The following is a 24,703-nucleotide window of genomic DNA, read 5'->3' as shown; positions in this document are numbered from 1 at the left end:
GATATAGTGGTCATAGAAGACGTGCTCTTGCACTATTTAGTAATTTGTGTAGGGAAACCTTCTTATTACACTCTTAAATCTAGCCCTACAATACAGGCTGTATTGAGGGACGCCAGAAGGGTGGAATTAGAACATCAGGAAGCAGATAAGTATGCTTATAAAATATGGAGTTGGACTAAGTATGGTTGGAAGGTTTGGGGTTGAATGGGTATGGATGAGCCTATTGCTAATAGGAGTTCAGAGCAATTCGGTATGTGTTAGTAACTCGGGTTTGTGGAGTAATCCGGAAGAACAACCACGCATAATCAAATCATATGATATTGGCAGCGGGGCTTGCGATGGAACACCACCCATTGCATTCACCCCTGATTGCTGGAATGGTGTTCTACCGCATCCCTGTACGACTCCTAGGATATTTGATAAGATAGCGATGATTACTTGTCAAGCTCGAGGTTACTCAAATCCAAAAGTATGTCAGTATGTGGGTTATATCTTGCGGAAAGGAATTTGTGCTTCCGCCCCTTTCAAAGGGGGGGCTTCCTCCTTAACCCTAGACTGTGGACCCCCTAGATATTGGGGCTGGGAACGTGTCCTATCCCTATTCAATTAAAACCTGGATGGCAAGGAACATGTATACTGAAAATAGAACCTTTTGAATTCGGAGCAACGAGGTCAAGGCAGGTAAAGGGGAAAACGAGGAAAACCAGGGGACTAGAGGAACGGTTAGGGAGAGGACCATGTGTGCCGTGTCTCAGTGAAGATGGCACAGCTATCCGAATGACATCAGGGATACCAAACTCCTGTGAATGGTTTGACCTAACCACGTGTATTTTTGGCTCCGATCGCCCAATGGTTGTGTACCGTTGTAATGGGACAGAAGGGGTACTCTGTTATGACCCAAGACGGAGAGGTATGTCATTAGAGGAAGTGCTCAAAAACTGAGGTAAGAGGACAACCACCACCTTAACACCCGCATTGCGCACACGACCAGCCTCACTTAGTACGGCTGCAGGGGTTTCAGTAATAGCATCACCGGTAGTAAAACCACGGGGTACAACAAAGACCATAGATAGGGAACAATGTAGCCCTTGCATAAAAACTACAATCCAGGGCACCTTAATCTCCAATACCCTGGTATACCATACCTACAAGCCTGACGAATGTACACCATATACTCCGCCCACTTGATGTTTCGTAAAATATGCTGGCGGTTTGCCCCTCTCCCACCATAGGTGGGCATGCCACCCCTGTTGGAGATCATGACCTTCGATTGCTAACAGACGTCTCCTTTGTAGTGTAATCCACTCACGGATCCAAACCAAAACCGCCGAGTTATAGTAATACTTCCAATTTGGGACCCCCAACCCGCCTTGTTCTTTCGGTTTCTGCATCGTTTTCAACTTAATTCAAGGCTTCTTGCCCTGCCAAATAAATCTATTTATAGCCCTGTCCAGGTTCCTAAAAAAGGTTTTATCTAGTCTAACTGGGGCTGTTTGAAAGAGAAATACCATTCTGGGCACTACGTGGGTCTTAATTAAGGCTATCCGTCCCGTTAATGACAATTGTATCTTGCCCCATTTCTCCAAATCTTGGTCTAGTTGCTCAGTTAATTTTAGACAGTTATCCGCCTTTATTGAGGAGCATCTATCAGACAGCCAAATCCCTAAATATTTGACTTTACAAACTACCTGGAGGCCCAAAGTGTTTTGTAATTCTAATTTTTGTATTTCCGTCATGTTTTTAACTATAATATTTGTTTTTTTCCTATTTATTTGTAATCCAGCCACTCACCAAATTTCTGTATTATGTCAATAAGTCGCCCTCCAGAGGTTAATGGCTCTTCCAGAAAAAAGACCAGGTCAGCAAAACGTCAAAACATTCTTGTAGTGGTCCTAACTTTTTAATCCAGTACTGCATTGGATATTGAATGGTATAAGTAACAAAAGAACATTTCTGGGAAGGCAAGGCGTTTTGAAAGTAATGTCACACTAACTCCTGTTGTAGTTACATCTACGTCTTATTAGTCTAACTCCGGTGATTTGGAAGTAGACTGCAGTATTTGTGTTTTTGTGTCTTGTGTTTTTAAATTGGCTGTACACCGCCCTGAGTCCTTCGGGAGAAGGGCGGTATAGAAATAAAATTATTATTATTATTATTATTATTATTATTATTATTATTATTATTATTATTATTACTGCAGGCTCCTTCTGTTGACTGCTGGCTGCCTGCAATATGGCAGTTCAAATCTCACCAGGCTCAAGGTTGACTCAGCCTTCCATCCTTTCTGAGGTGGGTAAAATGAGGATCCAGATTGTTGGGGGCAAGAGGCTGACTCTGTGAACCGCTTATGGAGGTCTGTAAAGCACTGTGAAACGGTATATAAGTCTAAATGCTATTGCTATAACAGGATTAACCCACCACCATTAGAATAGCAAAGGACACAAATCTCACTACATTGCACAACCCCCTAGGAGCATTTCAGACATTGCACAACCCCCTAGCACCTCTCAGAACCCTATAAAAATCCATGTACTCATCAAACCAATTTATTTCCAGCGCCTTTCTCCTGGCTTGGAACCAGACTGGATTTTTCTTCCAACACTCCCTTCTGAAACTCTGCTTTATGTCTTGTTAGAACTGTTTCTTTGTTTGTTAGATTTCTGGAAGCAGGTGAGGAAAGCTTCGTGAGTTGACGCTGCTCTTTCTATGCTCTTTTCTTCCAGGAGTGTAAGTGGACATCCGTAGCAGTCCCTCCTCTCATTTTTCTCACCATCCAGCCATCCAATCAACCAACCAACCAACCAACCAACCAACCAACCAACCAACCAACCAACCATCTATCCATCCATCCATCCATCCACCCAACCATCCAACCATCCATCCAAAGAACCAAAAAAACCAAGCAACTAACCACCCACCCACCCACCCACCCATCCATCAATCCATCCATCCAACCACCCACCTACCCACCCACCCAGCCACCCATCCAACCAACCAACCAACCAACCAACCAACCAACCAACCATCTATCCATCCAACCATCCATCCAAAGAACCAAAAAAACCAAGCAACTAACCACCCACCCACCCACCCACCCACCCATCCATCAATCCATCCATCCAACCACCCACCTACCCACCCACCCAGCCACCCATCCAACCAACCAACCAACCAACCAACCAACCAACCAACCAACCAACCAGAGGTGGACCTCAAATCTTCCAGTTTTACTTCCATAGAGTATCAGAAGGTGAATTTCAACTTGCTCTCCTTGAGGTTCAACCCTAGTACAATGCCTTAACCTTCTATCACATTTGCCCAGTCACAAAACAGAACATTTCCTATGTGGTTTCTAAATATTCTTTTACTATATCAAATGTTCAGTGGAAAGGAGGAGAGGCCTCTGAAAAGCTGTTCCAAATCTCTGGCTGACACGTTAAGTGATCTACGACCGTGAACTCTCCTTATATTACAGATGAAAAATAACCAATTCATAAAATAAACAATTTAATTGTTTAGGAACAATTTAACTTTGGAAGGCAATGTGGAGCTAACATTGGGCATTTTGCCTCCAAGAGCAGATGATAGTGTTAGCTTTAAAACTGGAATTAGTTCGTGTATCTGCGTAAATTAAAACTTTGGTCTATTTGCCTAGATGTAAGACCACTTTTGTACAGTGGTCTTCGGAATACTAATAAGAGACTTAGAAAGTTCTAAGGGACTCAATAAGAAACTGATTACTCACCAATAAGAAAGTGGAACCTCCAAATTTGCTATAATTATTAACGTATTCTAATATCATCTGGAACTTTGCGTCTTCAGGGGGTAACCGGAATCCAAAACTCAAAAGACAAATCATATTACAGACTGAATTATTGATGGATGGTATAGGATCAATTGGCTGCCCTGTAAATGAAATTATACATTATCATGTTAACAACACGCCAGCTTGGAGGAGCAAGACTTCATGATGAACTGAGAGAGAGAGTTAGAAATAGGATTTAATTGTTAAGGGATGGGAATAAAGCTGGTTCTTTTTGTCAGTTTGGGGCTTGGCATCACAGTACTGATTCGAACTGCTGAACTGTCGACCTTTTGACCGACAAGCTCAGCATCTTAGCCACTGAGCCACCATGTCCCATTTTCGACATAGTTCAAATCCCTAGTGCCGCATAACGGGTTGAGCTCCCGTTTACTTGTCCCAGCTTCTGCCAATCTAGCAGTTCGAAAGCAGGTAAAAAATGCAAGTAGAAAAATAGGGACCACTTTTGGTGGGAAGGTAACAGCGTTCCATGCGCCTTTGGCATTTAGTCATGCCGACCACGTGACTACAGCAATGTCTTCAGACAGCACTGGCTCTTCGGCTTTGAAACGGAGATGAGCACCGCCCCCTAGAGTCAGGAATGACTAGCACATATGTGCGAGGGGAACCTTTACCTTTATCACAATACTGGCCAAATGAGGTTGTTGAGATTTGTCCTCTTTGGGGAGGGTTTGCAGGTTTGGATGGGGAGGAACTATTTCCAACTCAATCACATCAAGTCTGACTGGCTGCGGATGTTAGGGCCACTTAGATCTAGAGATACACTGTCTTTACCTTGGGTGGAGTAGCACTTCCCTGGGCAAGAATAGGGTGTAAATGGGGGCTCTTCCTGGACATCCAGGACACCCAAGGAACAGGTAGCAACTGTCTCCTGAAAGGTCATTGCAAAGCTTCAACTGGTGTTCTGGTTGCAACTTTTCTTAGAACAGGAGGTCCTTCTAATAGTCATCTATACTCTAGTCATCTCACACCTTGATTACTGCAAGGTATTCTGTGTGGGGCTGCCCTTGAACCCCACCCAGAAGCTTCAGTTGGTCCACAATTTAGCTACACAGTCAGTTATGAACATACCTCAGTACGCCCATAAACACCTCTGTTGGCAAACTGAACTATCCATTTGCTTCCAGGTATGATTCAGGGTGCTGGATATAACCTATAAAGCAGGGGTGAAATGATTCCAGTTCGGACCGGATCGCCTGATCCAGTAGCGATGGCGGCAGGTGGTTTGAAGAACCAGTAGCAAAAATCCCTGTGCCCCCCCCCCATGCTCAGCTGAGTCGCACGATCATCAGAGGCTTTTTTTTTTTTTTACTTTTAAAAGCATTTTTTCTACAACCTCTTCCGACGACAAAATGCTTTTTTAAAAAAGCCTCTGATGATCGCGTGACTCAGCTGGGATCCTCAGAGGCTTTTCAAAGCATATTTTTCTGCAACTTCTTGGCTGAAGAGGTGGTAAAAAAAATGTTTTGAAAAGTCTCTGACGATCCCAGCTGAGTTGCCTGATCGGCAGAGAGGCTTTTCAAAGCATTAGAAAAAATGCTTTGAAAAGTTAAAAAAAAAAAAAAGTTGGCCATGCCCACCCAGTCACATTACCCCCCCAAGCCACACCCACAGAACCGGTAGTAACAAATTTTAGATTTCATCCCGCTATAAAGCCTTACATGGCATAGGGATTGGTTAGGTGAGGGAATGCATACCTCCTGGGTTTGTCTGCCAAGCCACTTCTATCCAGCAGGTTGGCATTGGGTTTTTGTGTTAAGCAGCACCATCTACTAGGACCCTGGAAATGTTCCTTCTTTGCACCTGCCTTCTAGAATGAGGTTCCCCGTAAAATCCGGGTAGGTCCTGTTCTTTTGGTGTTCCAGAAGGCTTTCAAGATCTATCCAGCTCTGGACTAAGTTGGTTGGAATTCTTTACTGAATGACCAAGACATGATTTGTTGATGTGAGCTGGATTCATGTTTCATATTTTTAGTGTGATTACAATTTTGCCGTTTTATTTCACTTTGTGAGCTACCCAAAGCTGATATGGGGACGGGTGATGCCTACCATTGAATGAATCAATGAATGAATTTAGCATTGGAAAACACAAAAAAACAGAAAAACGGAGTCATGCAATTTCTCCCCAATCTCCCATATCCTCAAAGTATTCCTACCCTTTGCACGTGCAAAAGTCTCCACCAACTGATGTGCCACCTGTTCTAGTTTACTCTCCGTGCCTGTCTTCCCCAGTCCCAACATGCGTAGAGCATTTATGGTAAAACGCCTCTGCTCTTTCCAGTTGTGTCCATTTGAAAATGAAATGCCTGAGGAATCAATGCAAGATTCACATTTTAAAAAAGCCCCATAAGCATGACTTACAAGTTCCACAAATAATTGCAGCATGCGAGGCAGCTGGATGGCTATCCGAAGCTTCTTGCAACCTTTTTGTTCTAAGTTTCCCTTGAACTCTTTCCCACATTCACTTGTACGCCTTGTCTGCTCTTTCCCAAAAAGGGTCTAGGACCGTGATGGCGAACCTATGGCACACGTGCCACAGGTGGCACACATAGCCATGTCAATGGACACACCAGCTCAGTTCTGGCACGCATGCTGGCCAGCTGATTTTCGGGCCTTCTGGGCCCACCAGAAGTAGGGAAACAGGCTGTTTCCTGTCTCTGGAGGGCCTGGGAGGGAGGAGGCCCTTTTTTCTTTCTCACCTGGCTCCAGATCCTCTCTATGCACCTGGGGAGGCAGAAAACAGCCTTCCCCACCCCCTTGGGGGCCCTCCAGAGACCTGAAACGGCCCGTTTCCCAACTTCCGGTTGGACAGGAAGTAATGTTTTTTGCTGTCCCCAGCCTCCAGAGACCCCTAGAGAAGCCTACCGGGCCATCGCGTGCTAGAAGTGGGGGGGGGAGAGGGAGTCGCGTGCACATGCGTGGGGTGGGGCACATAGAATTATGGGTGTGGCCATGCAAATCTCCCCCGCTCCCCCCTCCTGGCATGCGATGGCAAAAAGGTTAGCTATCACTGATCTAGGACAACTCGCCATGACCAACTCACTATGGGACAACTCGCCATGGCCAACTGATTGTGGGCAGAGGTGGGTTTCAGCAGGTTCTGACCAGTTCTGGAAAACCGGTAGCTGAAATTTTGAGTAGTTCAGAGAACCGGTAGTAAAAATTCTGACTGGCCCCACCCCCATCTATTCTCCGCCTCTCGAGTCCCAGTTGTTCGGGAAGAAATGGGGATTTTGCAGTATCCTTCCCCCGGAGTGGGGTGGGAATGGAGATTTTACAGTATCCTTCCCCTACCACGCCCACCAAGCCACGCCCACCAAGCCATGCCACATCCACCAAGCCACACCCACAGAACCAGTAGTAAAAATTTTTGAAACCCACCACTGATCGCGGGACAAGTGTTACATTAATATCAAAGAAATGGTGGAATAGAATCATTAAAGAAAGGATGCCAAAGGAGGGACAAAGTGAAATGCAAATGACAAAAATTAAAATATTTTTAAAATTATTTTAAATCAGGGGTGTCAAACTCAAGGCCTCTGGGCCGGATCTGGCCCGTGGGGTGCTTAGATCTGGCCCATGGGGTCACCCTGAAAACAACGAAGGACCAGCCCACCGTGCCTCTGCGAGCAAAAACAGAGCTCAGGAGGGCTGCGGGAGGTCCATTTTCACTGGCAGTAAGTTGCGGGAGGCTGTTGCAGCCAAAAACGGAGCTCAGGAGCCCATCGCTGGCAGAGTTCTTGGGCCACCACAGATGCCCCCGACACGGGTGACTTTGAGCTGGCTCCACCCACCCTGACCATGCCTACCACACACCCCTGAGGTCAAACACAACCCTGATGTGGCCCTCAATGAAATCAAGTTTGACACCCTGTTTTAAACCATTAAATTGAATTGTTGAATTCTCCCGCAGCAAGTTGGCTGTAGCGAGTTGTCCCATTCTGTACTGAAGTGTCCTTTCTGTTATGGCCAAAAGAGAAGCACAAGGAAACAACAGGTAGATTGTATAAATACATGACAATAACTTAACTTCTATACGTTCTGCAAATGAATGTCTATAGTTTCAATGTTTTACGAGTTTTTTAAAATATGGTACAGGTAGTCCCCAACTTACGACTGGTCACTCAGTGATCATTCAAAGTAACAAACTACCTAAAAATGGGGATTTATGATCTGGAGCCAAAGCTATTATGTCCAGTGGTGGGTTGCCCCCAGTTCGGACCGGTTCGCAAGAACCGGTAGTAAAACCGGCAGGAGGCCCCGCCCACTGCCCCGGATGTCATCATTGGCAATCTGCTCAGAAGCAAGGTGCATGCACAAGCGAAGCAAATGCATGCACACGATCCCATTGTGAACCAGTAGTAAAGGTAAGTAGAACCTATCTCTAGGTTAGTCCCCCTCCCCCTCTTGTGGTCACATGACTCTACTTTGGGCACTTGGCAACAATGGTTCATTTCTAGCCATTTGCAGAGTCCTGTGGTCATGTGACTGCCTTTTATGATGGTTTTGCTGAAAACCAGAACTTACTTCTGCTTTTTGGCAAAACTACGACCATGATGTTTGCATAATGGTGCCTTCCGCCGTGCCCTTAAAACTTTCTTTTTTCAGCAAGCCGGGTTGGCTTAACATTTTTTTTAAACACATTTTTAATTTTTAATTGGTTTGTTATCTTAAATTGGGGCCAAATTAATATATATCCTTTTAATTGTTTTTTAATGTTTGGATTGTATGTTTTTATCTGGCTGTACACCGCTCTAAGTCCCTCGGGAGAAGGTGCGGTATATAAATTCAAAATAAAATAAATTAAATAAATAAATAATGACCACTGCAAAAATCATCATAATATTGGCTCGGTGGTGTTTTTATAAACATTATAATTTACAAAAATAACAGACAGGCTATATTATGGTCTAACCCGAGGACGTGTATAGAAAATAGACACTAGGATTGCATTTCTTTATTCTACACAAAACAAACTCCTGTCTTATTCTACTATCTTCATATTACTACAAGTTTAAATAAAAATAGAAATAGCTGTAATCTATAAATTCCTATATCTATGGTCTATTTAACAGAACAGAGTTGGAAGCTTTGCTGGCTGAGGAACTCTGGGAGTTGAAGTCTTAAAGTTGCCAAGGTTGGAGATCCCTATTCTAGTCCAACCACCTGCTCAGACAGGAACCCCTATACCTGTGATGGCAAACCTATGGCACGCATGCCACAAGTGGCACATGGAGTCACATCAGTGGGCACGTGAGCTCAGCTCCGGTGTGTGCAGCTGATTTTCGGGCCTTTCTAGGATCTTGGGGAGGGCGAAAATGGCCTTCCCCAACTCTGGAACTCGGCAGACAGACTGTTTCTGGCCTCCGGAGTGCCTCCGGAGTGGGGGAGGCCGTTTTTGCCCTCCCTAGGCTCCAAGAAAGACTCTGGAACCTGGGGAGAGGGAAAAACGGGCCTTCCGTTCCCACCGGAAGTCAGTAAACTGGCCGTTTCTGGCCTCTGGAGGGCCTCCGGAGGACGGAAACGGTCTGTTTGCGAGTTCCAGAGTTGGGGAAGGCTGTTTTTGCTCTCCCCAGGCTCCTAGAAAGCCTCTGGAGCCTGGGGAGGAAAAAAACAGGCCTACTGTGCCTACTGTCCCATCACATGCCAAAAGCAGGGGGAGCATGGGGGTGGCGGGGCACATAGAATTATGGGTGTGGGCACACACGTGCAATCCCCCCCGGCTCCCCCTGCTTTTGGCACGCGATGGCATGGTAGGCACGGTAGGCCTGTTTTTTTCTCTCCCCAGGCTCCAGGGGCTTTCTAGGAGCCTGGGGAGAGCAAAAACAGCCTTCCCCAACTCTGGAACTCGCAAACACTTCCTTGAGCCTCACCATGCTTGAAGTTAATATGGGGAACAAATAATATTCTTCTTGTCTTACGTTTCTTCAGTGAAATGACGATAAAATACCTTGGTCTTCAGAAGAACTTACCTTTACCTTTACATATTTTTAAAAGAAAAGATGAAAGGGGCCGATCAACAAAATCTTGCGAACGGTTGATCAGGCTTTCCTTCACTGCATGAAATCCAGAAATTACTACCACAGGTTGATGCCACAACCACACAGTGAAAATGTCTCCATATTGCTTGCTCAGCTGCCATTTGGGACAGAAAAAAGAGAAAACAGTTGGGACTTTATAGCAGGAAGATGAACCTTCATCACTTTTATATGACAGGAACTAGAATTAGTATCCCATTTCCCATGTGACCCCCACCCCGACCCCCCACCCCATCTATTTCTGGAGCTGGTCTGGCCTAACCTCCCTTTTTAATTGTTTTTAAATTGGTTTTATAATTGGGGTGTTTTAAATCTGGCCAATGTATTTAATGTATTTTAAAGGGTTTTTAACGTTTGTATTATGTATATTTTACTTTCTGGCTGTTCCCCGCCCTGAGTCCTTCGGGAGTAGGACAGTATATAAATTTAATTATAAATAAATAAATAAATAAAAATGGCAAGGAATCGTTCCATAGAAATTGGAATTTCCTTTCCGACCAGTTCCCGTCTCTATTTTCCAAAATCATTTGGGTCCTGGATTGCATAAAAGATAAACACCCATGAGCCCCAGGTAAGCATGCGGGGAAGGTAACCTGCCATGCTTGCCTGCCTTCCATGCTGCCTTCCTGGTGGTCTCCCACCCCCGCTTGCCTTCCGAGGTCCGTCGTGGCCAGGTAGCCCTTCATCTTCCCGAAGAGCAGGTCGCCGCACTTGTAGTCACGCAGCCGGCCGGAGCAGAACATGGTGCAGGCGGAGAGGCATATGCAACCCCCGCTGAGGCCACCCTGGTCGAGCAATTAACGCACCTCCACAGCAACAGGCTCGCCGGGGCTGCCTTGCCTGCCTTCGCCACCTCCATGTGCTGCGCGTGGAAGGGGCCACCACCGCTGCCTCTCGCCAGTCTCCCTCCCCGCCTGACTGCAGACATCTGCCTGCCCGAAGCAACCTCCCGAAGCAACCCCGCCGCCAACCACCAGGAGCAACCCACCACTGCTCTAACCACTGTGCCACCGTGGCTTAAATAGATAGAAAGACCGACCGACAGACAAATACCTTACTGAAAGTATCCTTGGAAAGCTTGGTCCCAATCCGCCAGAGTCCACCAATGAGAGGAAGAGGAAGAGGACCAGGAGGGTAATGTCTGCTGGACCAGAGCAGTTTTAGAAAATCCAGGATCAGAAATCCCACCAGCACAGTAGTGAGAACTTCCCAGATCTCAGCCATTCCCCAGCTTTTTCTTCCGTTTTCTGCTGCAATCTGAATCTATCCTTGATTCAGCTGCTAATTGTTCATTTGGTGCCAAGTTGTGTTTTTGAGCATTTCCAAATCCTGGTCTGGATCCTGGAATTGGTCTGATCCAAATCTTTCTATTTCAGAGACAGAAAATCGAGTTATGCAAATAAACTAATAGCATTTCAACTAAAGCAATAGCAAACCTTTATCTTAAAAGTATGAAAAGTAAAACAATAGTGAAAACTAGACATTTTGTCCATAGTGCACAAGAATATTCTCTGTAGTGTCATGGAGCTGATTTGGAACCCTGATTTCTCTAGAAATCTCAAGTTTTTCTGAGGTCCCTGGAATTAAAGTCATAATACAATTTTTAAAAAGGTGAAATATGAGGCGATCTCTCATATTTTGTCCATAGGCACCTAAAGAACAAGAGATATTGAATATTAATCCTTTGCTAACCTCTGGGGACCTTCTGGATTTGCACTGTCCAGATCTTTCGTACCATCTTGTGGTGCAGAAATAAATGGTCTCTGATCTGAAATAGTGCTCCCTCAGGGATCCTGAATGATGGGGGTTGCTCTGTGCTATGATCATTGATTATTATGATTTCATCTAACGCAGGACAAAAACACCAAGTGTGGTTTTGTTTTGTTTTTGTTTTTTTTAAAGTTTTTATTTTATTTTATTACATACAAAAATTCCCATTTCAATTGAACGCTGTCTTGTCTGGGTAGAATTCTAGGAAATAATAATCATGGTATTCACAAAAATATTCCTTGAATTAATATCAATTGTATTAGTATTAATATTAATATTAATAATAATCTTAATGTTTGTGTAACCAAGTTGACATATCTTCCTTATATCATTAATCCTTCCATATTTCTGTTTCTAGCTCCTTTTTTTGTCAGCTAGTCATTGATAAAATAAGTCCCAAGTCGAAAAGTATTCAGTTTCTTTCTTTTCCTTAATTGTAAGTGTTAGCTTATTCATTTCCGCACATTCTAATATTTTTCTAATCACATCATCATCTGTTGGGATCTCTTCACTTTTCCATTGTTGTGCTCTTTGCAGTCAATACATGTAAAATCAAATATACATTGCCTTTGTTATACTTGTCTGGCAAAATGCCCAACAAAAGTCTCTGTTTTCAAATCTATATGTTGTTTTATCATTTTTTTCCAGCCATGTATGCATTTTTGTCCAATATTTTTTCGCTTTTTGACATGTACCAAGAGTGATTTAGAAGAGAGAAATTTACAATAAGGATGTCTCTCAATATATAAAATAGTGGTTAAATAGAGAAGAGAGAAAAATACCTAGATATATTATGATGATGACTCTTTATCTATTAAGACTGACAGAAAATAAATTCAACTCTTAAACAGATCATTAAATCTAGACCGTATATATTTTCTTCCATTTTAGAACACAACGGCTTTCCAAAAATATATAACAGAGTGATACCTTAAATCCATTTTTTTAATAAGGTTTCCCCCCCTTTTACATACAATTACTCTTTAGAAAGCCCACACTGTTCATGAGATAACAAATGCCATGTTTTAGGAATACAGTTCAACATCACATTAAGGTCCCACGACTTTTTTCTTTCAAATTGTACTGACATACTTTATGTAATCATATGAAGCCAAAACAAGGTTATAACTGGACAAGATGTCTGAAGAGATTCTCAGCCATCCAAGTCATGGTTGTCCCACAGACATTTTTTTTTTTCAGGAAGCAGCTGGACTTTCTTGTTTTTCTTTGAAGATGTTCCACTTCTCATCCAGAAGCTTCTTCAGCTCTGACTGGACAACCATCCTTAGCCACTGAAACTAAGCCCTGATTCTGGGCCCCTCTTAGTTCATTCTACATCAAACGGTTGTTTCTGTGGAAAACACCGAAGGGAGTGCTACCAAGAGGAGGTCCCTTCACCTAATGATTAGAATTTAATGCAACAGAATTAACTCTACAGCATAAACTGGCTTCACAGATTTCACATCTTTTTTTTTTCTTTGAACATTTTTTTTTATTTTTTAAAAACACAAACATACAAAAATCTTTTCAGAATGAGCCATTGATCCAGTCATAAGTAGGTACAATTATTAATTCCTCTTTAACAAAAGCTTTTCCCAAATCTCCACTAATTACCTTTTTAAAAAAAAAAAAAAGCCTCCATATATCAATTTAGTTCTTTTTCTTATTTCTATTTCAAGCAAATCACATCAATTTTCTTTTTTTTTATTCCTGTGCCATTTGACTTCTTTTGATCCTGCGCCAATTAGTCCAATTATAAAAGTTCCATCATACTTTCCCTTTTTTTCCTCACCAAAGTCAAATCGCCTGCAGACAAAGAAAAAACAGCTCCACTGCCAAAATCCCACGGTTATTATCTGTAGCATTCACAATGTTCCAAAACAAGAAGCAAGTTACAATGTTTCTTTTTAAACCAGGTGTCCCTCGGCAATCCACAATTTCCTTTAGTCATGCCAATTGCCATTTTGTTTCACTTATGTAACATTCCAGCTTAATTCACTCCTTCTACTGTATTTTAAAGATAATAATTCTTCTTTATCTTCTTTTCTTTAAAAATCCAATTCAAATTTAAAGTTGTTCAATTTTAAACCAAGTCTCAATGTTTATTTTTCCAATTTAGTCTATTCAAATATCAATTTTCAGTTGGGTCTTTTTCTTTTCTTTTAAAAGTTTCATCTTAAAATCTTCTATGCCCCATAGCTCTGTTGTTTTAAGGCTAGGGGTCTTACAAATAAAAAAATACTCCAAATGTTGTTTCGAGCCTGGGTTGGTTGTCACTCACCCAGCTTCAAAAGGCATTGCTCTTTTCCGCTTTCCTCCTGCACATCACTTGCCTGGTTTGTCCCAGCTTCGTGGCAGCCGCCATGGCTGCCGCCCCCCACCGCCGACTTGCAGAGAGTTCCCTCCGACCTCCGAGGAACTTGCCTGTTCCTCTTGCTCGTCCGAGGTGCCTCTCTTCCATCCCGTCCCTGCAGGACGGTTCCAGTCCAAAGACCCATCGGCGGCGGTTCGGCAGTCGGGGTTTTTGCAGGGCTCGAAAGAGCCCGCTATTTCCCTGACTGTCTCGCCGCGACGTCAAACCGGAAGTCACAGATTTCACATCTTGATTGGCAGTTTCTCCTGTCTTTTTACCATCCTCTTCCTCCCTCCCTTCTCCCTCCCTCCTCCAAGGAAAGATGATAAAATTTCTTGGGAGAAGTCTCCACAGAGATTCCATTGTCAATGTTAGCCTATTTTTTTTTCCTACTGGGCATTGTTGAGTATTTCCAATCTCAGCCATCCGTAAAAGAAAAAAAATAAAAGTGATGGAAATCTTGTAGGGCAAGCAGTGGCTGTCTGGCAAAATAAAGTCCATAAAAAATTGTGCTGAACAAAGTCTGCAATGTTGCAAAGTTACACAATAACAAACATTTGTTTTAGAAGACAGTTTGGAAAAGCAAATAGTTGTCGGATTCTAAATTTTTCTGGGTGGGTTTCGACAGACTGTTTGCAGTATTGAGAAAGTTACTTGACTAGAAATGACAACCCATTTTGCAACTGGAATTGGCCTGTGTCCAGTTTTTTTAACAGTTGATTTATCATCCTATTATAAAACAGGTTATGTAGTGTATGCTTACTCAGGATGAGATTAGGGGTTTTTCGGCACTGCAGGCCTGAGCTGCTGGACTTCTGGGCATAAGCCTGCTGGAAACAAAGATAGTTTAAGAAAATTCTTTGTAGTTTTCAGCTTCTTCTGCTTTAGCCGTGATGATGGGCAGGTGTTCTGTCTGCATGATATTTCCTCCTTTAAAGACCCATTAACAAATGTTATTTTAAGAATGAACTTTGTCTGCAAGAGAGGTGAACATATTTCAGCATGCCAAAGTCGTATTACTAGAGCTTTGTTACTTACTACACAAATCTTTAAAAAGAAGCAAACATTTTAGAATAAAGAAAGATAATATTTATTAGTTTCGGTTTCAAAGTCATGTATCTTCCTATTACCCAGAGCATTCAGAGCATTCATTCCTTAGCAGTGGAACTCTCTTCCAAAGCATCTAGATCAGGGGTTCCCAACACCAGGGTGGTGGCCCACTATTGGGCTGTGGCCAGTTCGGAAATGGGCCGCACAAATGGCTGGTGCGTGCATGCACACATGTGCGTGCAGCTCTACGTGTGCAAGCCACCACTTAATGTACCGATGAGTAAGTGACCACTGCAGTGGGCGTTTCAGTCACCCGCAAGGCAAGGTTCAGCTAGCGAAGGAGAGCACGGAGCAGTTGTGAAGGTGGTTGCAACGTCATGCCTTTAATGTATTTTGTGTTCACTTCGGTCACTCCTTGTGGGAGCTGAAAGTGGAACCTTCTCAGCAGGTTGGTGAAGAGGAGAAAAAGTTCCATTCTGGCCAGGTTTTCTCCCAAACAGGCTCACTGACCTATACCAGAGTGGCAGGAAGAAAGGCAACAGGAAGAGTCGTGAGCATTTAAGGGCGGATTCATCCCCAGTTTAAACCTCCTGGTTTGGCCCCCCCACCCCCCACTCCCCCACCACCACCCGCGTTATTCTTACCTTTTATTTGGCCCCACCCCTAATCTATTGCTGCCTCCTGAGTCCCAGCTGTTGGCTAAAGGGAAAAAAACTTTAAACTCTTGCCCCGGGGCTTCAAAGGGCCGCCCTACAGCTGATCAGTGTTAAAAGAAAACAAATGAGTAGACCGGTGCCTGCAAAAATACATGAGTAGATCAGTGCCTGCAAAAATAAATGGGTAGACCAGTGCCTGCAAAAAATAAATGGGTAGATCGATACAGCTCTGCAAGCAGTTAAAAGCCTAGTAGACCAGTACCTCTGCTAAATCCTAAATAATTGTCACATGACCATAAAGCCACACCCACAAAATAAGCCACGCCCACAGAACCGGTAGTAAAAAAAAATTAGAACCCACCCCTGCTCTCAACGTAAATCATTCTTCACACTGGAGTTTTACAGATGGAGAGGACTTCGACTCCCATGCCCAGGGATTTCTGGGAGTTGAAGCCCAAAGGGTCTAAAAGCAACCTGATTGGGAAAGTATATAATAAGGTTAGGCCTCTTAGGGGTTTCTTAAAGTATTTTAATGGACAGATATTAATATTTGTCTAGTTTCCAGATGCCATTTTTAGTGCAAGCTGACAATGGGAGAAACAAGATTTTAGAATTCAGACCTCTGAAATAAAAGCTGTTAAAGGAATATTCCAGATCTGCCCAAGCAGATGTGCAAAGTATATTCCACTATCAAAAAGTGATCGATCACTAAGCTATGAAAAAAGAACACCCCCATTTATAAAAAAATATCAGAAACCACCCACAAACCATTTCAGTCACATGACATCACCGTAGCACACAAACAACTAAAGCCCTCCAAAACATCTTAAATAAAACAAAAGACCCAATAGCCCAAAAAGAAAAAAAAAACCCACAGGAGTTATCTAAAACATACAGCGTATGTTAGCCAATCTAAATCCAAATATTCTAGAGAATACCTGAAGCCTGGCACTCAGACAAGTCAGCCATCAACCGGCACATAGAGATGAACAACATTTACACGCCATTCAAAAGAGACAACCAAAAAGCTAAAAAGGAAACAAAAGGACCAAAACACCTCTACCCCAGCAATCAAGCCCCAGATAAGCATGGATTACAGGTGGTTCTCGATTGATAACCATTCATTTAGTGACTATTTAAAGTTACAACAGCACTGAAAAGAATGGCTTACAACCATTTTTCACACATATGACTGTTGCAGCATACCCATGGCCACATGATCAAAATGTGGGCACTTAGCAACTAGAACGCATTTATGACAGTCCCAGGGTCACATAATCACCTGCAACTTTCCTAACAGGCTTCTGACAATAAGCCGGAATAGGGGAAGCCAGATTTGCTTAGTGACTGCAAAATTCATTTAACAATTGCAGTGATTCACTTAATAACTGTGGCAAAAATGTCAGGGCGCTGATTAATCCCATTCTGCTTTGGAATAATCACACCTTGATTAAGAGGAGTGGATCGAGACTTTTCCTTGCCAGCATACTTTAAGAAAACAAAACCCGAAAATATATCTTCTAAGAAAACTCATTTATTTGTTATAAAGAAAATAAAACATCTCACTAATCTAATAGTTACATTTTTGCAAAAGTTTGTGCTGGCTATTTCTCAGCCGGACCTTTCTGGCAAGAGAAGAAAGAAAAGTGTGGAGGAATGTGGGTGGAGAGACATGCGCAGTTTAGCTTACTGATAACAATTCTTGGCAAGCTACGGAAAGTCTGATAGTCCAGAAATGAGAGCTCAGTCCTTCGGGAGTAGGGCGGTATACAAATCAAATAAACTAAATAAAAGAACGCAGTGACAAAAAAGGTAATAAAATAGGGCAAAATTCTCTTAACAACTGCATTGCTTAGCAACAGAAATTTTGGTCTCTTAATTCTGGTCGCAGGTCAGGATTAATACCAAACCTGTAACATCAGGATTAATACCAAACCAACAATCAATTGGTAAACAATAGCTCAATCATGGGACTACTTGCTTGCATCAATGCTGAAAGGGCAAGCCATTATATATAAAGAGAACAAACCCCACTCCCTTCTAGCTCTAATTATGTTACTAATTGGGTAATGAAACATACTGCATAATATGGAATAGATGGTACCAGTGGATAAATCAGAGGAGGGGGAATGGTTAAAGATGAAATTTAGAAGAAATCAATACAATTAACAACTGCACTGTCAGATAGATAGAAAAGGAAATAAGCCACTGTGAGTATGTATATATGTATATATAATAATAGAAAGTAGTCAATAGATGAAGTCGAGTACTGTATATGTACTATATATGTATATGTAATTTGTGTTTCTGATTAAGAGAAACTTATTTGTTTTTCTTATATTTGTTTTAAATGTTTTTTAAATACGAATAAAGTTTGTTTTTAAAATTAAAAAAAAAAGAGAAGTATTTCCTTTCATCTGTGGTTCTGAAACAATCTCTAATTTCTCTGATTTTAAATAATTCCTTACAATTTCTTTACTTGAAAATATAACACTTCTCACTCTCCAAATGTCCTCAGATACAGACCTGGGAGTCCCACTTTATGTCATCAATTGTCAGTTTATCTTTTCCCATTGTAACCACCAAACACCAAGGACTACTATTCCCCAGCTTCATATATTGTGATCTGGAGTCATGAGTTTGGAGGGGGGGGGGGAAGTTTCCATTTGAAATGTCTAACACAAAGTAATGTCCACCAAGTTTCTCTTATTCTAATAAATCTGCTTAAAAATAAATAATAATAATAATTAAAAAAAATAAACATCGGCATGACAACAACCAAGCTCAAGAAAACAACCAAGATTTCCAGAATCCTTTCCATAGTCTATTAGGGGCTGAAAAGAAACAACTTCACATTGCAATTAATAGGATATGAAAAGGTTAGCTTTGGTCTCTTTATCTGCAATATGTGAATCAGATTGAATTTCTGAATTATAAAAACATACTGGACTCATGTCCATGTGCATGAGAAAACTAAACACTGGAGAACTCTACATAACTGCTAAGTATATTTTTTTTTAATTGTTGGGGGGAAGATTCCCCCTAGAACCTACCCATGGAAAATGGTATGAAGGCTTCTCTGTTGATAAAGTTCCCTTTTTGATCCAAAAAATGACCAGGATTGAAACATTTAGGGGTCTCTCATTCCTTAGGATCCAAGAGGGCTGAGGATATATTTGGTATAACTATAATCCCCTAGAAAGCCATAAAAGTTTAAATTGTTCAGTTGCATCAACCTAAAGACCAGTTTTAGAAAACATCAGATTTCCGTGTCAAAAAATGCTTGTTCCATATGAAATTTCTGCCTATCCATACACCATAATAAACTATACAAGCAGGATAATTCTACAGTAATGTAATTAAATTAAATCAGCATGCTCTCAAGTCAAACATTAATAATCAGACAACTTTTTTAAAAATGTAATGGCACTCCAGGAAGCCTACACAACAGCATAAAGATGTAGTAGCCTGTATTGCTATTATCCTTCTCAATTTCTCATCTTTCCTACTGTCTTCTCCTATTTGTATCTTATGAATTATCATTTGCTGTTTGTATCTTATGATTAATGATTGCAACTATGATTTCTGATCTATGACAGGGGTGTCAAATTCAATTTCATTGAGGGCCGCATCAGGGTTGTGTTTGACCTCGGTGGCCAGAGTGGGCGTGGCCTGCTTGATGTTACTCATGTCAGGGGCGCCTATCGGGGTGGGTTCTACTTACCTTTACTACTGGTTTGCAACGGGATCGCGCTCGCTCACTTTGCTCGCTTGCCTTGCTTCTGCATATGCGCGGATCACTTCTGATGACATCAGGGTCAGTGGGCGGAACCTCCCGCTGGTTTTACTACTGGTTCTATAGAACCGGTACAAACTGTGGGCAACCTACCACTTGCGCCTATGGCTCTGCCAGCGAAAACAGGCTCCCGAGCACCGTTTCCAGCTGTGACGGCCTCCTGCAACCCTCTGCCAGCGAAAACGGAGCTCGGGAGGGCTGCATTTTTGCTGGCAGAGGCACCACGGGCCAGTCCTTCACTGTTTCCAGGGTGGCCCCACGGGCCAGATCTCAGCACCTCACGGGCCTCATTCGGCCCACGAGTTTAACAGGAGTTTAACACCCCTGATCTATGACCTATCACTTTGTTGCTTGTATGTGCACTGAGAGCTTGTATACTGGAGACTAATTCCTTGTGTGTGTCCAATCACACTCAGCAAATAAAGAATTCTACTCTACTCTACTCTACTCTACTCTACTCTACTCTACTCTACTCTACTCTACTCTACTCTGTTCTGCTCTGCTCTGCTCTGCTCTGCTCTACCCCTCCACTCCACTCCACTCCACTCCATTCTCTATTCTATTCCCTGTGTGATTTTGTGATTGAGTCTAATAGGTGCTTCCTTAGAAAATACTCCAGATGTTGGGTCAAAACAGAAGGTGTCATGTACTACCAGATGCTCAAACAACTGGGGGAGAAAAACCTCAGAGTCAGATCTCTGGGCTTGAGAAATGCTTACAAACACTTGAGATCACTCATAATATATTATCATTATTATCAAATGTATTTGGCATTTTTTGATGGATTGCTGCAATTCTAGAAGAACCTCCATCTCAGTGAAATATATAAGGCAATGAGGGATGTTTACCTTTTGAATAGGAAAACCAAGGACTGTTGTGTCTTTCACAGATTGTCTGGGGCCACCAATTAAAATAATGTTGGCATAGCGCTGGATCTCATGAATAACAGCATTGGTGTAGGGCAGGTTCCTCTGATCGCTGGAGGAGATCAGCCGGGAGGAAGAACCCAGGATACTGTCAAGTTCTTTTTGGACTTTGGCTGAAAAAATAAATCAGTTTCAGAGAATATACATAACATCTCCAACCATCTCTCTCTTCCTCCACATCTATTGTTTTTGTGTTCCCAGAAACAAGAGAAGCACTCCGCTAAAACAGCACAGGGTGATTTTTGGTCTCCAGGACAGACAACTCAGGTCTCCAGAAGGACCTGAGAACAATGGCATTCAGAACTGTTGTGTATGTATCCATTTTGTGCGGGAAATTCAAAGGTACAGTGATTTCTCATTGGTTCTTGGTTGCCCCTGAAAAGTATATAAAGAAGGCTGTTGCCTGTGTTCCTTTGCTGAAGTCTCACCCTGAATTAAAGAGCTGTTGTTACTAGCCTGCTTGTGCCTCTCATTATTCCCGCGCTACAACTTTGGCGACGAAGGTGGGATAGAGGCCATAAGAGGCAAATCAAAAAGAGCTTGGAGTTTCAGCCAGGGTGATTAGCGAACACGGAGACACAGCATGTCTGCCTACATTCCGCCAAACCCCTTCGATCCGACCCGAGAGAAGTGGGGATCGTATCTGACCAGGTTCAAGTGCTCCCTGGAAGCGAGCAAAATGCAAGGGCTCTCTGCAAACAGAAAAAGGGCTCTGTTCTTAAGCCACTGCGAGCCAGACGTATTCGAGATGGTTGAATCCCTCTGCGAGCCAACCCCAGTCCAGACGGTTCCCTGGGACGTCCTTCAGGCCAACCTGAGAGCCCACTATGCTCCAGTTCCGTCTAAATTCGTTCAGCGCTATGAACTCCGGCAACGAGTTCAAAAAGAAGGAGAACCGGTCAGTGCTTATGTGGCTGCGCTTCGAAAAGCCGCAACGCATTGTGACTACAGAGACTTAGACGATGCATTGCTTGAACAACTGATTTGCGGGGTTCGAGATACCCGGTTACAAAGGCGTCTTCTAGCCAAGCCAGACCTAACGCTAGCCGGCCCGCTAGACGAAGCCCGAGCACACGAGGCATCAACGAAAGCGTCGGAAGCGCTGCAGCGACACAGTTCAAGCAAAGACCGGCCGAAAACAGCCCCCGTCCACAGAGAAGAGATGCGAACCAGCACAGAGGAAGAGTCGGACGAGGACGTCTTCCATACAGAAAAGAAATCGAGCGAACAAACCCGCCGCCACGAGAACTGCCCTACCTGTGGTGGGGATCATGAGAGACATTCGTGTAAACACAGAGAAGCCATTTGCAGGCATTGCGACAGAAAAGGCCACCTAGCACGAGTTTGCAGAGCTCAATTTCCGCGTAGTCGAAAGCCACGTGACTACTGCGACCAACCAGAACCGACTCATTCAAAACAGCCAATCAAAGATGACGGCGTGAGAAAACGGCGTGAACCTCAAAAGCGGGAGACCTACAGCACAAGAATCGGCCAAGCCAGCACAACCGACGAGGAAAAAGTCTACATGAAAGTAGAAATCGATGGCAAATCGTGCGAAATGGAAATCGACACGGGTCTACGTTATCGATCATGTCCTGGTCAACACTCAAGGCACTCCTGCCCAAGCTTCAGAAGAACCAGCTGTCCCGTCAGAAAATCCGCCTACTCGACTACCAGGGAAACCGAGTTCCCGTTGAATGGGTGGGCACATTCCGGGTCACCTACGGCGAGTTCCAGAAAGAGCTGCCCCTGACCATCGTTAGCAAGCCCCTACCAAGTCTACTGGGCATGAAATGGTTCCGGGCCCTCAGCATGGGCTTCACGGGCATTCACAGCATCAGCGGATCATCACTTAAAGAAACCCTGCTCCACGAGTTTCGGGATGTTTTCAAAGAGACTCTAGGCAAGTACGTGGGGACCCCGATATCCTTTAATTTAGACCCCAACGTAGCGTCAATCAGACTGAAAGCAAGACGAGTTCCATTTGCTTTAAAGCCAAAAATTGATGCGGAGCTCGACAAGCTCATTAAGCAAGGGGTGCTAGTTCCCGTAGATCACGCTAAGTGGGAAACCCCAATAGTCACGCCCATAAAATCTGATGGCTCAATTAGAATTTGCGCCGACTATAAATGTTCGATTAACAAGGCATTGCAGCAGAGTGCCTATCCGGTTCCGATAGTCCACCATCTACTACATTCCCTGGGGCCTGGCAAGCTATTCGCAAAACTAGACCTTGCGCAGGCGTACCAGCAACTGCCAGTAGATGATGCTACGGCAGAATCACAGACAATAGTAACTCACAGAGGTGCCTTTAAATGCACCAGGCTTCAGTTTGGGGTCAGCATCGCCCCAGGACTCTTTCAAAGCACAATGGAGCGCCTTCTACAGGGCCTCCCAGGTGTCATCCCGTATTTCGACGACGTTTTGATTAGTGGCCAAGACGAGATTCAGTTAGGTCAGAGGGTTAGACAAGTCCTAACGAGGTTCAGAGAAGCAGGACTTAAACTCAAGTGAACAAAATGCAAGATAGCAGTTCCATCAGTGGAATTCTTAGGCTACAGAATCGACGGCACGGGCATTCACCCCACAGAAAGCAAAGTTAGGGCCATCCAAGGCGCGCCCACCCCCAAGTCGAAATCCGAACTGCAGGCTTTCCTGGGCCTTCTCAATTTCTATACGATGTTTCTGAAACACAAAGCCACCGTTGCGGAGCTTCTGCACAGGCTCCTTGGGAAAAACGTTCCGTGGGTTTGGGGCAAGCGAGAAGCGGCCGCATTCAGCGCTGTAAAAAGACTTTTGTCTGAGGACAGTTTCCTCATCCAATACAATTCCGAACTACCTCTAGTCTTGGTCTGTGACGCTTCCCCCTTTGGTGTAGGGGCAGTTTTAAGCCATAGACTGCCGAACGGGTTAGAGGCGCCCATCGCCTATTACTCTTGCACTTTGTCTAGTGCTGAAAGAAACTATAGCCAACTAGATAGAGAGGCACTAGCGGCTGTAGCTGGGGTCAAGAAGTTTCACGAGTATTTGTTTGGCCGCACTTTTGAACTTATTACGGACCACCAGCCTATTTTGGGACTTTTGGCTGGAGATAAACCGACCCCAGCTGCTCTTTCCCCCCGGATGACCAGATGGTCCATTTTCTTAGCCGCGTACTCATACAGACTGCTCCACCGGCCGGGCAAAACCTTGGGCCATGCTGACGCCCTCAGCCGATGCCCTTTGCCCAAATTATTGGACAATCCGACCCCGGAAGCCCCAGTTTTACTGCTTGACATTGTTTCCCCGGGCCCCATTTCTTCAAACGAGGTGGCGAGGGTTTCTGCCAGAGACTCTGTTTTGCGCACTGTAATGGGCTGGGTTACGAGGGTTTGGCCTACCAAGGTGGACGGTGGTGACTTCCAATTGTACTTTAACAAAAAAAATGAACTGTCAATGTTGGGGGGTTGCTTGTTGTGGGGAGACAGGGTGGTCATTCCTTCGCAGTTAAGGCACAGAGTTCTAGAAATGTTGCATGAGGGACACCCTGGTATTGTTCGCATGAAAGGCCTAGCTCGTAGTTATGGCCACATCTCGATCAAGATGTCACTGAGTGGGTGGGGAAGTGCCAGGGTGAGGCCCTGCCAGGAGTCCCGCCCAGATCCGCCCATAGCTTCTGTTCGTGAATGGGAAAAACCAAAAGGGCCATGGGGGAGGATTCACATTGATTTCGCTGGCCCGTTCCACAGCCAGAACTTTCTTATTATTGTAGATGCATATTCTAAGTGGCTCGAAATTGCCCTAATGCCATCTACCACTTCTGAGGCCGTAATCAAAGTACTCAGAAAACTATTCGCGACACACGGGTTGCCGGACACCCTGGTATCTGACAATGGGCCTCAATTCACGGCAACTCAATTTGAAGGCTACCTAGCCGAATTAGGCATAAGACATGCATTATCCGCTCCTTTTCATCCGGCTTCTAATGGCCTTGCAGAGAGATTTGTAAGAACGGCCAAAGAAGCTCTCTCCCGGCTTGATGCAGGGGACTGGCAGGCTAGAATAGATGAGTTCTTAGCGGTACAGCACTGTGGGAATCAGGTGGCCATAGTATATGTGTAGACCAGTCTAGCTAGTTGGACACATATACGGAGCTTGGTAAAAGCGGGTTTAGCTGGATGATCACTGAAGGGCCCTATTCGTTCTCTCTTTGTTCATAATATTGTAGAACAGAAACTGTGTAGCAATCCCTTTGAACTAACATTCCTGACAACTGAAGTAGATCTCTGGTAACGGGGCCTCTCAGTTGGCAG

At 43.8% G+C, this 24,703-nt stretch overlaps 2 protein-coding genes across 11 annotated transcripts in view; both read right to left on the bottom strand.

Moving 5' to 3' along the window:
* LOC148112989 (cytochrome P450 2C29-like) overlaps positions 1 to 11,084 on the bottom strand; it is a 30,056-nt gene extending 18,972 nt beyond the window's left edge. For all 3 annotated transcript variants that reach the window (XM_087872039.1, XM_087872040.1, XM_087872041.1), the window contains exons 1-4: positions 10,914 to 11,084; positions 9,795 to 9,957; positions 5,979 to 6,128; positions 3,746 to 3,906 (exon numbers count right to left, since the gene is read on the bottom strand). In XM_087872039.1, the coding sequence (XP_087728165.1) occupies positions 3,746 to 3,906; positions 5,979 to 6,128; positions 9,795 to 9,957; positions 10,914 to 11,084 (645 nt within the window). The remainder of the gene's footprint in view (positions 1 to 3,745; positions 3,907 to 5,978; positions 6,129 to 9,794; positions 9,958 to 10,913) is intronic.
* Positions 11,085 to 11,088: 4 nt separating this feature from the next.
* LOC148112987 (cytochrome P450 2J2-like) overlaps positions 11,089 to 24,703 on the bottom strand; it is a 53,827-nt gene continuing 40,212 nt past the window's right edge. For 3 of the 8 annotated variants that reach the window (XR_015728416.1, XR_015728420.1, XR_015728418.1), the window contains 3 exons: positions 20,334 to 20,524; positions 18,743 to 18,884; positions 11,089 to 11,227 (listed from right to left, as the gene is read on the bottom strand). Coding sequence is in view for 2 of the 8 variants with exons in the window: in XM_087872046.1 (XP_087728172.1) it covers positions 11,150 to 11,227; positions 20,334 to 20,524 (269 nt within the window). In the remaining 6 variants the exon portion in view is untranslated. Of the gene's footprint in view, positions 11,228 to 13,308; positions 15,544 to 18,742; positions 18,885 to 20,333; positions 20,525 to 24,703 lie in introns of those variants that run through there. The other 5 variants (XR_015728415.1, XR_015728419.1, XR_015728417.1 and 2 more) reach the window with 4 other exon arrangements.

The sequence above is a fragment of the Pantherophis guttatus genome, chromosome 6 (genome assembly GCF_059756535.1).
Source record: "Pantherophis guttatus breed Tessera chromosome 6, ASM5975653v1, whole genome shotgun sequence".
Lineage (NCBI taxonomy): Eukaryota > Metazoa > Chordata > Lepidosauria > Squamata > Colubridae > Pantherophis > Pantherophis guttatus.
Note: the sequence above shows the minus strand (reverse complement) of the source record. Positions and strands in the feature narration are given on the sequence as shown.